Raw genomic sequence first — 15881 nt, forward strand, 5'->3', positions numbered from 1 at the left:
GAAGTGAATCTTTTCAAGCAAAATAGTAGAGGTGTAGTTAGTAGCTTTATGGGGCGCTGTATACTAAGCATAAGATTATTGTGATCTGAACTAATAGTATGCATTTCTTTCTCTGTTCATTTTGTTAAATTGTAAAGACATTGCATTCAATAATATCTCATATTTTGTTTCATTTTTACTTTTGTAAATATCATGTATTATTTAACTTTTATTGTAAAGATTTGTTTGGTAATGCACATCTGCCATATTGTGGTCCAGTATAAGCATGGCAACTCTTAGCAAATATTGCAGCCTTCTACACACAAACCTTAGTGAGAAGTGTAGTTATTTCATTCATTGCATTGTTTTGTTCATCACTGTGATCTCTATGAGAAACCTGTGGGATTTGTTCTTTCTCCTCTCACAGAATGATGGCCCTTCCGTGCCTGCCAGGACTCTTCTCACTGTTGGTGCTGTGTCTGTACCATGAAACACCTGTTTCAGGTAGGTTAACTCTGTTTTCTTGTTTTATCATTTCTGGCCGTATTTAATTTTACAATCCTCTAGTCTAGCAGAGTCCCTGAACCCACCATATTTGTGGAAGAAAGTCCCTCATATTCAAAGACAGCTCCCACAGTGTAGGGAGGTTTTCTCATAACGTGGGTTCTGCTGCAAAGGCTTGAAACCACTTTGGGGGAAACACACTGCTAGACTCTCCACCAAAAGATCACTGAAACAATATTGTGGTAAAATATATATGTACGTTGTTCTCTGAATTGATTACGATTCCAGATTCAGATATAATATTAATCTGTGTTAAATATATTGCTAAATACTGCTCTTCTTCCATTTCTAAGTGCACTAAATAAAACATGTTATCATTACACAATTTACTGACTAACGGAAGAATCGAAGGCTAATCCTACCTTTTGGGATTTGAACTCAGATCTCCAGGCACTGCAGTTTGGCAGTGGCTGGCATTCAAATTACTGACTCCAACTTGTGGCTGACACGTTATGCAATATGTATTTGTAAAGAGCGCCAGCACTTGCGGGGGTATCCTGGCACTGAGCAGGTGTATGTGCCCAGCCTTGCCTAGAGTTGGTTGGTTAATTGAAAAGCCAAGTCTTCAGCTTCTTGCGGAATTCAAGAAGTGAGGAGGAGGCTCTGATGTGGAGTGTGAGGCTGTTCCACGCTATAGGAGAAATGTATGCTTTAGGAGCAATGTAAGAGAAGTCCCGTTCTCCTGATATGCCTGTGAGTATGTGTGGGGTGTGTGTGAGTAGAAGTCCAGCTAAGTTGAGGTGCCTGGGTGGTTGGTGGAAAGAGATGTGACTGTTCAGGTAGCTGAGACCTGTGTAGTGCATTGAATGTGTGCATGAAGAGTTTGAACTGTGTGTTTTTGTGTGTCATGAGCTTGAGAGTTTCCTGAGGTGTGGTGTGATGTGCATTCTGTGTGGGAGGTTGAGGATGAGTTTGACTGCCAAGTTCTGGATGATTAGTCTTCTTCTGGTGAGTTTATTAGTGATCCCAGCATAAAGTGTGCTACCATAGTCCAACTTATTGGTGACTAAAATCTGAGTGACAATTTTTCAAATGTTGCTTGAAAGCCATTTGAAGATCATCCTCTGTATCCTCAAGATGTGGAAGCCGGATGCATTGACGGCGTTGACTTGTGTGGTCATCGTGTAACATTTGCTGTCCATGATTATTTCTGGGTTCCTGGTGTGGGTCTGAGTTTGGCTGCCCACCAATTAGAATCCCATGGTGAGGTGTTCTTGCTGAAGATCACTACTCTTGTCTTGTCAGTGTTTAGATTGATTCAGAAAAGGGGGTGGTGATGGACAGAGTATCTGCATTAAGCAGAACACTCCTACCCAGTCAACAGATCAGGGCTTGATCCATCACCGTTTTTTAGCTCACTGCACCATCCCAGCTCAGAACCTGGCTACGTGCAAATTAGTCTGTCCCTGGCCCAGTGCATCATGGGAACAGGGCAGACCAAACTACCAAGCCAATTCTTTTACTGGAAAGGAAACAAGCTTCCGGGGACCGGTTTCTGGCATTACAGCCGTCTTCGGCCCGGCTTGCTTGAATCCTGATGGTGCAGTGAGCAAGGGACTCATGTCTGAGCATACCCTTCCACGCTTGTGGTGGACAAAACAATTCAGAAAAGGGGGTGGTGATGGACAGAGTATCTGAATTAAGCAGAACACTCCTACCCAGTCAACAGATCAGGGCTTGATCCATCCCCGTTTTTTAGCTCACTGCACCATCCCAGCTCAGAACCTGGCTACATGCAGATTAGTCTGTCCCTTCCCAGTGCATCATGGGAACAGGGCAGACCAAACTACCAAGCAAATTCTTTTACTGGAAAGGAAACAAGCTTCCGGGGACTGGTTTCTGGCATTACAGCCGTCTTCGGCCCGGCTTGCTTGAATCCTGATGGTGCAGTGAGCAAGGGACTCACATCTGAGCATACCCTTCCACACTTGTGGTGGACAAAACGATTCAGAAAAGGGGGTGGTGATGGACAGAGTATCTGAATTAAGCAGAACACTCCTACCCAGTCAACAGATCAGGGCTTGATCCATCACCATTTTTTTAGCTCACTGCACCATCCCAGCTCAGAACCTGGCTACATGCAAATTAGTCTGTCCCTAGCCCAGTGCATCATGGGAACAGGGCAGACCAAACTACTAAGCCAATTCTTTTACTGAAAAGGAAACAAGCTTCCGGGGACCGGTTTCTGGCATTACAGCCGTCTTCGGCCCGGCTTGCTTGAATCCTGATGGTGCAATGAGCAAGGGACTCACATCTGAGCATACCCTTCCACGCTTGTGGTGGACAAAACGATTCAGAAAAGGGGGTGGTTATGGTTATGGTTTTTTATTTATTTTTTGTTATTTTTATGGGGAGAAAAAAAAAACAGGAATTGAAAATGGCTCAACTGGAGCAAAAAACAAAAAACTGAAAAAATTAGGGTTTTTTGGGGCAATTGTGATTGTCACTAGCAAGGACAATGAGCTTTACGCTCTTTTCCCCATAGGAGATCAGCTTGCCACAATGAATGCATGTAACTCTAAAATCTTCAAATCGTTGTTGAATACAAGGCATCGTCTCCGTTGTTTCTGGTCCCGATGGAGTGGGTTGCTTTTTTTTGGAGGTGGTCCTTGAAGACTGGGGGAGGTTACTGGCCAGTTCCCTGAACTCTGCAGCAGAATAGTTGTTTGGATGCCTGCGGGTCATATGCCTAATCATGGTATTATTACCAAATGAATATTTTTTGTTTGGGTTGCCCCTTGAGAGTTCCATGCCACAGATTAGGCAAGTTACCTTGGGCGCATTCACTTTTTTCTTGCCCTCTGGGATTGAAAAAAACTCCCATACAATGTGTGGCCTTGGCTTGTATGGGGTATTCTCTTCAGGCAGCCATCTTCTCCCCTCCTCCTCTTCCTCTTCCTCCTCCTCCTCTTCTTGACCACCAATGTACTGTTGTGGTTATCCTCTTGGTGGTGGTGGTGGTGGTGCAGATGCTCCAGCTTTTGCTGCTACAGTAGCCATTTGAAAGTACAAAATAGTTCTCTGTATTGCTGAAACAGGTCTTCCTCAGTCAAAGGACAAAGTCAGAATAAGGAAAAAAGGTGGGGTCTTTCATCATTTGGAAAACAGAACTGTTCTGGACCAATGAGAAGTGGTATTTTCAGGTCACAAGACCAGGGAATTCATCATTATGAAACCAAAACTGTTCTGCACCAATTAAAAGTGTTATTTTCAGGTCACATGACCCGACGCTCTTACACTACGCGCCCCCGGGCGTGTCCGGGGGCGCGCCCCGGGGCGTGTCGCGTATGCGCGTCGGATGTTTAAGTTGCGCGATCGTATTCGCTCGCGTGCTTCCGGATGCGCTTACGCCGTGCGTATCACGTGGACGCGGCTACGCGATACGTCACGATGATGTTTTCGTTCCCCGCAATAGCGCTAACGGGACGCTCCCCGGTACGCGCCCCGGGGCACGAAGGAAAATTTCGCTGACCGCGGCGCTCACCAGGAGCGCTCCAGGGCAAAAAAATATATATACATTACAAAAATTGTTTTAAATACAAATAAAATATAGGATTCATTCATTTTCAAAAATATTACATTTCATAGCTATAGACATTTGCTATTAACAAAATTTTGAAATTCAAAGGAAAAAACATCGGTTTGGGGCCTTATATATAGTTAGGAATTAGCATTTAAAAAACCTATGAAATTCACGGAAAAAAACATAGGTTTCACACCAGTTATAGTTAGGAATTAGCATTTAAAAAACCTTTGAAATTCACTGAAAAAACCATAGGTTTCACACCAGTTATAGTTAGGAATTAGCATTTAAAAAACCTATTAAATTCACTGGAAAAACCATAGGTTTCACACCAGTTATAGTTAGCTGGAAGTTTTACTCGCATAAAACCATTGAAATTCCCACGTTATAGTTAGTTGGACTCACTATAACTTGCGCGTGCAATGCATTTCTGATGACGTCACATATTACATCACTCATGAAATGGTCAGTGACATCACTCATGACATCACTGATGACAACATCCTTGTGACAGCATCTATATACACATCCACTCATTCACCAACAGTTTTATATAGCCACTCATACATGTACTCACTCATGATATGTAGTGATACACCTATACATCCTGTTACACACCGACAGTCACCCAAAAGTTACTCACACACATACTCACACATACAAATAAACTATTGAACATCTATTTATTTGCATATACAGCTATACACACACTACCACTTTACGTCTAAGGAAACTTACACATACTTACTCTCTTAAACAATCACTTATAGAAACACATACTAATTTAAACAGGAACTCTTACAATCCCTCACTCTCACATGTACTCACTTATATACATCAATATTCACATATACTAGATTAAAACATATATAGTTATTGATAAAGACACTAGTGAGATAGTCATTCACTCACTAACATATACACACTCATCCACCCATACAGTCCTGCACATATGCTGTTTTCAAAACACATACAAACACAGAATCAGTCACTCATGCATCTATGTGCTAAGTAATACCCCCACCAAACCATATAGATACTCATACTGATATTAAAAAAATCTAATAACCCATATACATACACATGTAGCTACTCACCAACCCATGCAGCCACTTATACACAAAGTGAAACACTAATACATATATGTAAATATTTAAATATTACTCACTAATATTTATTTTTCAGAAAGACACACATTCACTGGATGGTGTCATCAGTGATGTCATGAGTGATGTCACTGACCATGTCATGAGCGATGTAATATGTGACGTCATCAGCAGTGCATTGCGCGCGCAAGTTATAGTGAGTCCAACTAACTATAACGGGGGAATTTCAATGGTTTTATGCGAGTAAAACTTCCAGCTAACTATAACTGGTGTGAAACCTATGGTTTTTTCAGTGAATTTAATAGGTTTTTTAAATGCTAATTCCTAACTATAACTGGTGTGAAACCTATGTTTTTTTCAGTGAATTTCAAAGGTTTTTTAAATGCTAATTCCTAACTATAACTGGTGTGAAACCTATGGTTTTTTCAGTGAATATATATATATATATATATATATATATATATATATATATATATATATATATATATATATATATATATATATATATATATATATATATATATATATATATATATATATATATATATATATATATATATATATATATATATATATATATATATATTACCTACTGCCGGTCGCCAGTAGGTAGTTATAGTTAGGATTTTTTTCAATGTTAAATCTCAAAATTCTATTTGGAATAGCCCCCACATCAAACCTAGGGGGTCAGGGAGGGTCTACTCTGCCCCCTTATAGTCATTTCCCCCTTTGTTTTTGCCACCTCTTGTGTCTCGATCCTACAGAGACACAAGATGGCGGCAGCTCCGGACTGTTTCGAATGTTTACAGACACCCGTGAGCCAATCAGCTTTCCGCTCACAAGTCGCGTGTCGCACCCGGTGCGCTCCCCGGTGTGCGCACCGGAGCGCGCCTATAGATATATATATTTTTTTGAACCTAAATTACTCAAAATCCACTGGAGCACATATCTTGAGACATAGCAAAGGCACATCGGGCTACCAGTCCCTACAATTTTGCCAAGTTTGGTGGAAATCCATTCAGCCGTTCGGGCTAAAAGTGAGGTCGACCGCCCTATGGAAATTAACATGGGGAAAACACATTTTGGGACCCCCCTTTTATCTTGGCCCCCGCTTGACAAATCCCCCCAAACTTTCAGTGAAGGACCCGGGCGCCGCGAGGCCATTTTGAGGAAATGTCCGGCAGATTCGTCAACCGGCGCCAAAGTTATTTCAAATAGAATTTTGAGATTTAACATTGAAAAAAATCCTAACTATAACTACCTACTGGCGACCGCCAGTAGGTAAAATATATATATATATATATATATATATATATATATATATATATATATATATATATATATATATATATATATATATTCCAAACAGCTTGGCGAAGTTCTTGCCTGCGCCTCTTAATGTGGCGGGCCTCGACGGGGTTTCGCCTCGCCCCGTTAAATCCAAAAGTTTACCGTCTTTGATGGTTGACAGAAAGTCGAGGCCCAGGTTGGCTTGGTTCAAGTGCTTTTATTTGGCAACAACAACACTCAACGCGTTTCGCAGCCTCTACCGCTTTAGGTAAAATATATATATATATATATATATATATATATATATATATATATATATATATATATATATATATATATATATATATATATATATATATATATATATATATTCACTGAAAAAACCATAGGTTTCACACCAGTTATAGTTAGGAATTAGCATTTAAAAAACCTATTAAATTCACAGAAAAAACCATAGGTTTCACACCAGTTATATTTAGCTGGAAATTTTACTGACATAAAACCATTGAAATTCCACGTTATAGTTAGTTGGACTCACTATAACTTGCGCGTGTAATGCACTGCTGATGACGTCACATATTACATCACTCATGACATGGTCAGTGACATCACTCATTTGCTGAAAATCCGCAAATCCGCGAGCGGAACGGATCCGGGGGGCAAAAGTTCAAGCTTCAAGCTTGTAACTATTTTAGAATGGCGCCGGCAAGCTGCCAGCGCCATTCTAAAATAGTTACTAAGTTAGCTTCAACAGGAAGCACTAATAGAAGCAGGTGCTCGAGTTTAACTGAATTCGAGCACCTGCTTTATTTGATCTATTAGTGCCTCCTGATGAAGCTAACTTAGTAACTATTTTAGAATGGCGTTGGCAGATTGCCGCCGCCATTCTAAAACAAAACAGGAGAGGGGCAGAGGGCAGAAGGGCACAACAATGAGTGTGGCAGAGGGCAGAAGGGCACAACGACGAGAGGGGTAGAGGGCGGAAGGGCACAACAACGAGTGGGGCAGTGGGCAGAATGGAAAAACAACGAGTGGGGCAGAGGGCAGAAGGGCACAACAACGAGTGGGGCAGAGGGCAGAATGGCACAAAAACGAGTGGGGCAGAGGGCAGAAGGGCACAAAAGCGAGTGGGGCAGAGGGCAGATTGGCACAAAAACGAGTGGGGCAGAGGGCAGAAGGGCACAACAACGAGCGGTCTCACACAAAAAAAAACCCGCGAACACGCAAAGCGCCCCGCGAACACGCAAAAATTAAAAAAAACGCAAATTCGCAAACATTCGTGAATTTTGCGGATCGCGAATTCGCAAATCCACAAATTTGCGGATCACGAATTCGCAAAATTCACCCATACTTAATTAGAACCTTAACTACATAGTAGCATAGGCTCTTCAGTAGAGTCCATGTAAGTATATTTGTATGTATGTGTGTTTGTATGTATGTGTGTATGTATGTATGTATGCATGTATATTTATCCACAAACCGGTCCCTTCAACCAGAACAGACGGGAGCACAACTTCAGGTTGGTAGAGATCCATTTTATTTAAACAGCATGAAGTGTTTCTGCATGAAGTACCTTTTTCAGATGCAGTGACAAAAGAATGTTTCCACATGCGAGTCTTTAAAAGGCATTATGTATGTATGCATGTATGTATGTATTTGATATCTGTAAAGGATTAAACTACTGTAAAGCAGTGGAACACTGTACAAGGTCAAAGACAGGGATAACATCAGAGATTGATTATAGGAAGGAGGTGCTGGGCATGGGAGAAGAATATATACTGCATCGTAGTGTTCCTTATAGAAGAGCGTAATTGACTCTTTTTTAAATTGAAGAATGGTATGGGCAATCCTGTGTTGATGGTACATGTGAGATATTATACTTAGAAATATTTTACGGCAGGGGAAAAGTGGACAATAGTTTAGGGCCCCAAACGTTCAAGGATCCGCTCGTAAAGTGAGTGGGACAAATCATGCTACAAAAACATTGCTGATAAAAAGCAGCATCCTTTTTTCTAATCTGTGTGTAGAGTATAGCTTAACAGAAAGTTACTGCTACATTTACTAGGGGTTTGTGTCAAGGCAAAGTCCAGCAAAGTGAAGGAAAGCAGCACACAATTGTGTAACAGTATTTACTTTAAAAAAGGTATTCTGTACTGAAAGGTGCATTTTTCTCTCCACAAATAACACTTTCCACTGATTTGCCCTCAATTTGTGTCAAGGGGTTCTCATTGCTTATAAGATTAGCACAAGTAGTAATAGTTTCTGAGGCAAACTCTGATCTACTTGAATAGCCAGAACAGGTTTTGGGTAAAACAGGAATGCCTTCTTGAAACAGGCACTAACATGGAAATCATTTTTAATTTCTCCAAAATGTCCTTACATTAAATATGTGATGCACTGTCCAGCATATACACAATGAGTGTAAAGTTTATCAATTTGTCTACTCATAAGAATTTCTACTGCAACTGTATATTTCTAGTGCATCGATGCTAAACAGCCACACAAAAAACTGCACCATGATGCATAGCTTTTGTGTGGCAATAGGCACCCTGTTTGTGCACAAGGCATAGCAGTAGTGAACAGTAGCAGGCCATTTTTAACAAATTTAACTTTAAGCTGCGTTCTCCATTTTGCACAATGCAACTTTGGTTGCTGTGCTCGGGTACACTACAAAATAATAGAACTGCCCTTTGCCATTAGCCTGCTCAGCCTTAACCCTCACAAATTCAGGCAACTGATGACAAGTAAATTGAAGGATGATCTTTCTGCATCATTTCTCCCTCATTGCTTCACCTTATTCCTACCTTAACTCTGTTGTTCAGCCTTTCTCAGTCTCAGTCTATCTTTTCTTCTCTACATACCCGCATCCCCTTTCTCTCTGGCTTTGCCTTCATTGTCTCACCTTTATCTCCTTCTCCTCTCTCTCAGTATACCTATTCCAAGTCATTAAATTTCATCTTTCCCTACCTCTTTCTTATGACCTTGTCTCACTCTCAATCACACTCTGTGCCTCTATCTATGTGTCTCAAACCTCTCTCTCTACCTTAACACTCTGCACGTCATCCTCTCTGCCGTTCACTGCAATGTTTCTGTCTGACCTGCCATTATCTCGCCTCCATCTGCTTCACAGCTCACAAAACCTTAAATGTCTCTACCTCTCCTCTCTCTCCATGTATAACTTACCTTTTTCTGATCCCTTTTCTACCCAACCAATCTCCTTTACCTCTATCGTATTTCTCTCTCCACCCTGCATCTATCTCAATACATCACCACTCTTTATCCCACCTTGCTCTCTCAGTACCTAATCTCACACCTACAACTCCCATTTCTCTTGCTCCACCTCTGTTCCCTTTTCTTCAACTCTCTAAATTTCTTGCTGCATTCTGGCTACCCTCTTTTTTCTACCTCTCACACTATTTCTCTTCCATCAAATCCTCTCACACCGTCTGTCTCTCTCTCACACAAACACATGGCTCTCTCTCTAGACCTCCTTCCCAATTTCAGCTTACTGTTCCACGTCTTACTTTATTAATCTCTCTATCTCACCAGCTTTTCCTCGCATTCACAACTTTCTTTCACTGTATAGACCTCATCTTGTTATCAAATGCATGCATGTATATCTGTGAACAACAGATGCTTTCTGCCACAGGAGCATGGTTTCCCCAGATAACTCTGCCCTCGTGTTGTTCTAAGTCTTGATCATCTGTACCATCTCCGCATGTGGTATTTGGTGTTTGGAAAACCTTACGCCAAAGGGATATCAGTGCCTCTTCCAAATCTAAGACACGTTCACAACTCAAAGGATCCAAACAAGTAAGAGTAGTCCCATGGGTTAACACACCTACTTCAGACACATGGTCTACTTGATTCCTGTCTTTTCAGAGTTCTCAAGACAAGAGTTTTACTTTGTTTTTCTTCTCAGGCCCACTTTTTATTTCCCATGTGCTAGAGTGCAGTTTAACATCTAATGCATTTCCCATAGATAGTCGCCTAAACCTCAGCACTGTTCATCCTGACCTGTGTCCCTCTTGACCATCACTCCACGTGTCGCTGTCTTCTCTCCCATTCTCTGTCATCCTCCCTTTTCATTTTCTCAACCTGCTCATTTCCAAACAATATATTTCACCTTTCTTTTGTTCCATAATGAACATTGTCTCCTAGTTGCAGCCTGGTCTTTCCTGCTTTTCCTAAATTGCCTCACTACAGATGCAGATCAAAACAGCATTCCAAATAATATAAAAGCAATGAATATTAAGAAGATGATCACAACAAAGTGCACTCTGGGACGGAGAGGGTGCACTGTTGAGAGGGGATAAGGAGGCAGGCTAAATAGAGATCAACACCATCTGTCCAAACTCTTAGAGCACAAAGTCAATAAAAAAATCACCATTCAAAAGAATAAAGTCGATTATGTATCTAACAAAGTTCGCTGTTTCAGCCTCAACTGCAGCACTCTTCCCAAACATCAGCTTCATCTATAACTTTCTTGTTGATACTGATCCTGATGTGGTTTTCTTAAACAAAACCTGGCTCCATGATGGGTCCTTAACTGATGTGATTGCTGCACTCCCTGACAACTTTGCGCTGTTAGGTATTAATAGACCCCATAAAATAGGCAGCTGTATTGCCATTGTCTTTAAGAAACTCCACAATTGTTAAATCGTGGAACTCCAGATTTCTAACTGCCGAGCCATGCTCTTATCCATTCCTTTCTCCCCCAAATTCACCTTTTTCGGGTGATCTTATTTATCATTCTTTTAAGCCTTCTAACAATAGGGGTGCAGCTTTTGCAGACTCACTGCCCCCCCATATTCTCCGGGTGATATATTTCCCAGTGCTTGGTGACCTCAACCTTCATCTTGAGGACTCTAATAATAAATTGGCATTAGCTCTCATAGAAGACTTGAAGACTCTTAACCTCCAGCTTATTGATTCCTCACCTACTCACTCAGCAGGTCACCTCTTGGACCCCTTTTTTCCATTCTGTCTACCATGTCTGCTGCACTTCCTATTCAACTCAGTTGGTCTGACCACGTTGCTGTCCCTTTTATCATCAATTCTGTCCTGGTCTCTCTTAATTGACCAACTTTATCACCATAATCCAGGAATTGGTCCAAACTCGAGCGGCTCTTAAACACAATTCCTTGCCTTATATCTAAGTCTGGGCGGTGAACTCCACTCTGCTTGTGGAGTTTGCAGAGTTTTCCGCAGTACGTGTTACGAGGAGTTCCTAAAAACTCTGCTCCACAGAGCAGATTGTAGTTTTTTTCCTCGCTCGCTTTCGTCAACATCAAGTTGGCGAGTGAGGAAAATCCACTTCACGAATGTCAACATCAAGTTGGCGAGCGTGACCTCGGAAAATCAACCTCTCGTGAGATTTCTCAACGCAGAAGGTTCGATTTCTCATTGTGAGTGGCCGCGTATGCTTGCAACCACTCGCATTGAGAAACCATCCATTCGCATTGAGAGACCTGCAGCTCGAGTAAAAATCTACTCAAGTGGCAGAAAGTAAGAAGTGCCCGCTTGCATTGTGCATGGTACCGTTCGTGATGATTGCACAGTGCGTACAAGCACCTGGCACTGAAAATCATTGCAAACAGCATTTATATAACGCACTCCGCAGCTTGCTGAGCTCCACGTAGTGTGAAGTGTTTTTTTGGCTCTCCGCCCAGGCTTACTTATATCCAAAACCAACCCTGATCAATTTACTGTGCATCATTGCCTTTCGGATGCTATTCAATTTACCCTCCCCCTGTCAGCCAAACCTCAACTCAGAGTGCATCCTCTCACCCTTGCTTCACAGACTCCCTCAAACAAGATAAAAAACATTAAAAGGCTTTAGAAAGACAATAGTGGAAGTACTACGTGCCAGACGCTAAGTTAGCTTACGTGACTGCACTGAAAAAATACCATGCTCAGTGTAGATCGGCTCGCACCACTTTCTTTACGGAAAGGATTATGAATTCCCAACACTACCAGAAAATCCTATTTAAGGTTGTGAAACAACTTTCAGCATCTAGTACTTTTCTGCCTTCTCCTTTACTCTCACTACATCAGTGCAGCGAGTTAGTATTGTTCCTTTTTAATGAAGTTGTGTCTATTCACCGCCAGCTTGATTCAGATTCTTCCCATCAAGGCAACTTTACCTTCCCTGCTACTTTTCATGCTGATCAGGCTGATATACTCCCTAAGGCTACCTCGCCTGATGAAACTCGAAAAATCAGGATCTGGCTCCCTCTAGACTTGGTTACTCTGCAATCTTTGTTGGGAACTTTGAAGTCTGGCTCCCCACTTGACCCTCTTACCCCATCCAAGCTCAGACTTCTTCACAAGTCGGTCCTTAGCCAGATTCTTAATCTTCTTAACACCTCTTTAAGCCCTGGTCTAGTTCCTCAGAACTGGAAACACGATCTGGTGCTCCCCCTACTGAAAAAGACCCGTCTTTATCCTCTCTGCTGGTCTAGTTATCATCCTATTTCCCTCCTTTCTGTCTTCTATAAAGTCTCGTAAAGGCATATCAACTCCCAACACTCCTCTCACGTGGCTACTCACAATCTATTTCATCCGTCAGAATCTGGCTTTTATCGGGCTACAGCACCGAATCAGCTCTGCTTGGGTCACTGAATATCTCAGGCTACAGCTTGATCGTGTTGGCACAGCAGCTCTCATTTTACTGGATTTGAGCGCCGCATTTGAGACGGTCTCACATTCCATCTTGTTTGATCGTCTTGAAGCCTCAGGCATTGTGGGTGTGGCCTTGAGGTGGCTGATATCATTTCATTTAGAGCTCGCTCGTTCCAAGTCTTCTTACATACCACTAAATTAAATCCAGTAGCTCTAACTTCAGGAGTGCCGCAGGGCTCGATTTTAAGGCCTCTGCTTTTTTAATCTTTACATTTGCCTTCTGGCGGACATAGCAGAGAAGTCAGGACTGACAGTTTTTTCCTACTCAGATGAAACCCAGATCATCTTCTCTCTTTCAGCTGCTCAGCAACAGGACTCTTCCTCTCTCCATCTCCTACTGTGCAATAACTCTTTGTGGCTGTCAAGAAATTCCTTGAAGCTGAACGTTTCTAAAATGGAGGGCCTCATTATGGGAAACAATCCCGAACTATGGTGAAGTACTCATTGGCCTGACACTCTGAGACCTTTACATGCTCTGGTCCTCTGGTCCTGTGTTTTAATATGGACAACAATCGCTCCCTGAGGCCCAGGTCTCCAAGGTCACCGCAACCTGCTTTGTGGTTCTCAAGTGGCTAAAATAAATATTCTGGTTAATTTCACCTGCTCCCCAGAGAACAGTAATGAAGACGTTGGTGATTTTCAGACTTGAGTATGGCGATGTTTTGTACCTGGGCTCTGATAAAGACTCTGTCCATCGCTTACAGCTCATTCAAAACGCGGCCGCTCACCTTCTTTTTGGGCTGCCTCGACATGCCTCAGTCTCACCGTTGCTCCATCAACTCCATTGGCTCAGGGTGAATAAACCTGTTGAGTTCAAGGCCCTATGCTACATGTTCTGGGTCAAACATGGTTTGGTTCTCCCTCACGTACAAAGTCTGGTCAAACCCTACGTGCCCTCTCGACAGCTGAGATCAAGGAGCCTTTCTCTGTTTTTTGTTCACAGAGTCCGTCTAACTCATTTGAGAGGCTGCTAGTTCTCCTATCTTGGCCCCAAATTAGGGAATTCTCTTCCGTTGCAACTTAGGTTGTGTCATTCGCTTTAAGCCTTCTATAAGAAATTTAAAGACTTTCCTTTACTAATAAGCATAACCTGCTTAGTGCTTCTTCTGCAGTCTGCTCAGCGCAGGGAAACCCTGTTCGGTAGCAATGCACTTTATAAATTTAGAAATATAAGCTCATGTCAGTGCTTTTTTAGGTCTCGGCCTGATCCAGCGCAAGTGCTGGTCCGGCCGAGCATTCAGTAGGTGCTCTGGGAAATGCTACTTTGCGGCTAGGAACTTACTGTCACGCGCACAAGCACGCGGGTGACATGCACAGCTGCCATTGGGTGCTCTCGCTTTCTTAAAGAGCTCAGCAACAGCATGGGCTTGTGCGGCGAAAGTGAGAGCACCCGATGGCAGCTGTGCACGTCACGCGCGCCCACACAACTCCTGTTTGCGTACTTGATCGCCATCACTTTCACTTTTGCTGCTGCGCGCAGCCAATGCTTGTTTGACTCGCCTCCTGCTCGCGGTTGCCGACCCTCTCACTGCCAGACACAACTCCCAGAGGACAAGCTTTCTTCAAGGAATTCTTCCCTTTTACAAATTAGTTACCACCCCAGTTAGGCATTGGTAAATAACCAATGTTTTTTAACCGCAGTTACAGCTTTAAACTTATACATACCTTTTAAGTCAACATGCAGGCACTTCCGTTCGTGGTGAGCATGTGTCCAGTGCCTCGATACTCCCAGACATCTCACGGGGATGTGGCGTCATTATTCCCTTCACCGCTTCTGAGCATGGTAATCACATCCGTACAGCGCCTGCTTTGACTAAACTTGTAGACGCTCTCCCGTAGATTGGACGCATCCTTCCAGATGGACGCCTTTATCGCGGGTCCCTTTAAAATCCACACGACGCGTCCGGATCCACGGTGCTGAGCTGGGATGGGCGCCTGACAAACTCAATCATGTCCCGTTCTGCCCCCTGGCACTGCTCAGCTCAAAGATGACTTGCACAATACCACGTCAAACCCTACCAATGACACGCAGGGGGAGACACGCTCTCACCTACATCTTTTTTTCCAAGCGGGGCAGAATGCAAAAAAAAATGGTACTTTAGACTCCAAAAGTGAAACTTGCCAACAGGGGTATTTTTAGGGTTTAGGGATAGGTTTGGGTTTTGGGGTACAGGGTATATTTAGAGGGTTAAGATGGGTTAGTATTTAAGGGAGTTGGGGTATTTTAAGGAGTAAGGGTGGGTTATGATATGGGGTATTGAAAGGGAGCAGGGTAGACACCCGGAGCTGGAATGTACAGAACCTGGGAAGAAAAAACAATGAAATATTGGGCACAACGCTCGCTTTTTTTCTCCGTAATCCCGCGCCCCGCACACGCCCCCAGAACATGCCTACAGAACTCGATATGAGACATGGCATGAAGGGCGGAACGTACCACACGCCCCCAGCGTTTGTCACGCCCACGGCACACGCCCACAGCACAACACAGACACGCCCACATGGGACTACTTTGCTGGCACGGTTCTTTTACCTTTTAAATGTATATGGTGGGAGTCTGCATAGCCTATGTCCTTGTGCTGCAACTGCCCTTTCCAACACTGTATTGGGTGTTGTGATTGGTGCTGTGGTTCCTGAGATTACCCGCCTCAAAGGTTTGGGCTCTCTCTTTATTATATTAGTATAGAGAGGAAGTGGCTGTTCTTCTGGAGATGGGTTAAACACTTAGAAGAAATGAT

General features: G+C 42.8%; 1 protein-coding gene across 1 annotated transcript in view; it reads left to right on the forward strand.

The window, feature by feature from the left end:
• The window catches only part of LOC147710102 (uncharacterized), a 671165-nt gene that overhangs the window by 59802 nt on the left and 595482 nt on the right, over window positions 1–15881 (forward strand). Inside the window, exon 2 of the mRNA XM_086919316.1 lies at window positions 407–483. Within this exon, the coding sequence (XP_086775442.1) occupies window positions 408–483 (76 nt within the window). The 5' untranslated portion in view covers window position 407. The remainder of the gene's footprint in view (window positions 1–406; window positions 484–15881) is intronic.

Source organism: Lissotriton vulgaris, chromosome 5, assembly GCF_964263255.1.
Source record: "Lissotriton vulgaris chromosome 5, aLisVul1.2, whole genome shotgun sequence".
NCBI lineage: Eukaryota > Metazoa > Chordata > Amphibia > Caudata > Salamandridae > Lissotriton > Lissotriton vulgaris.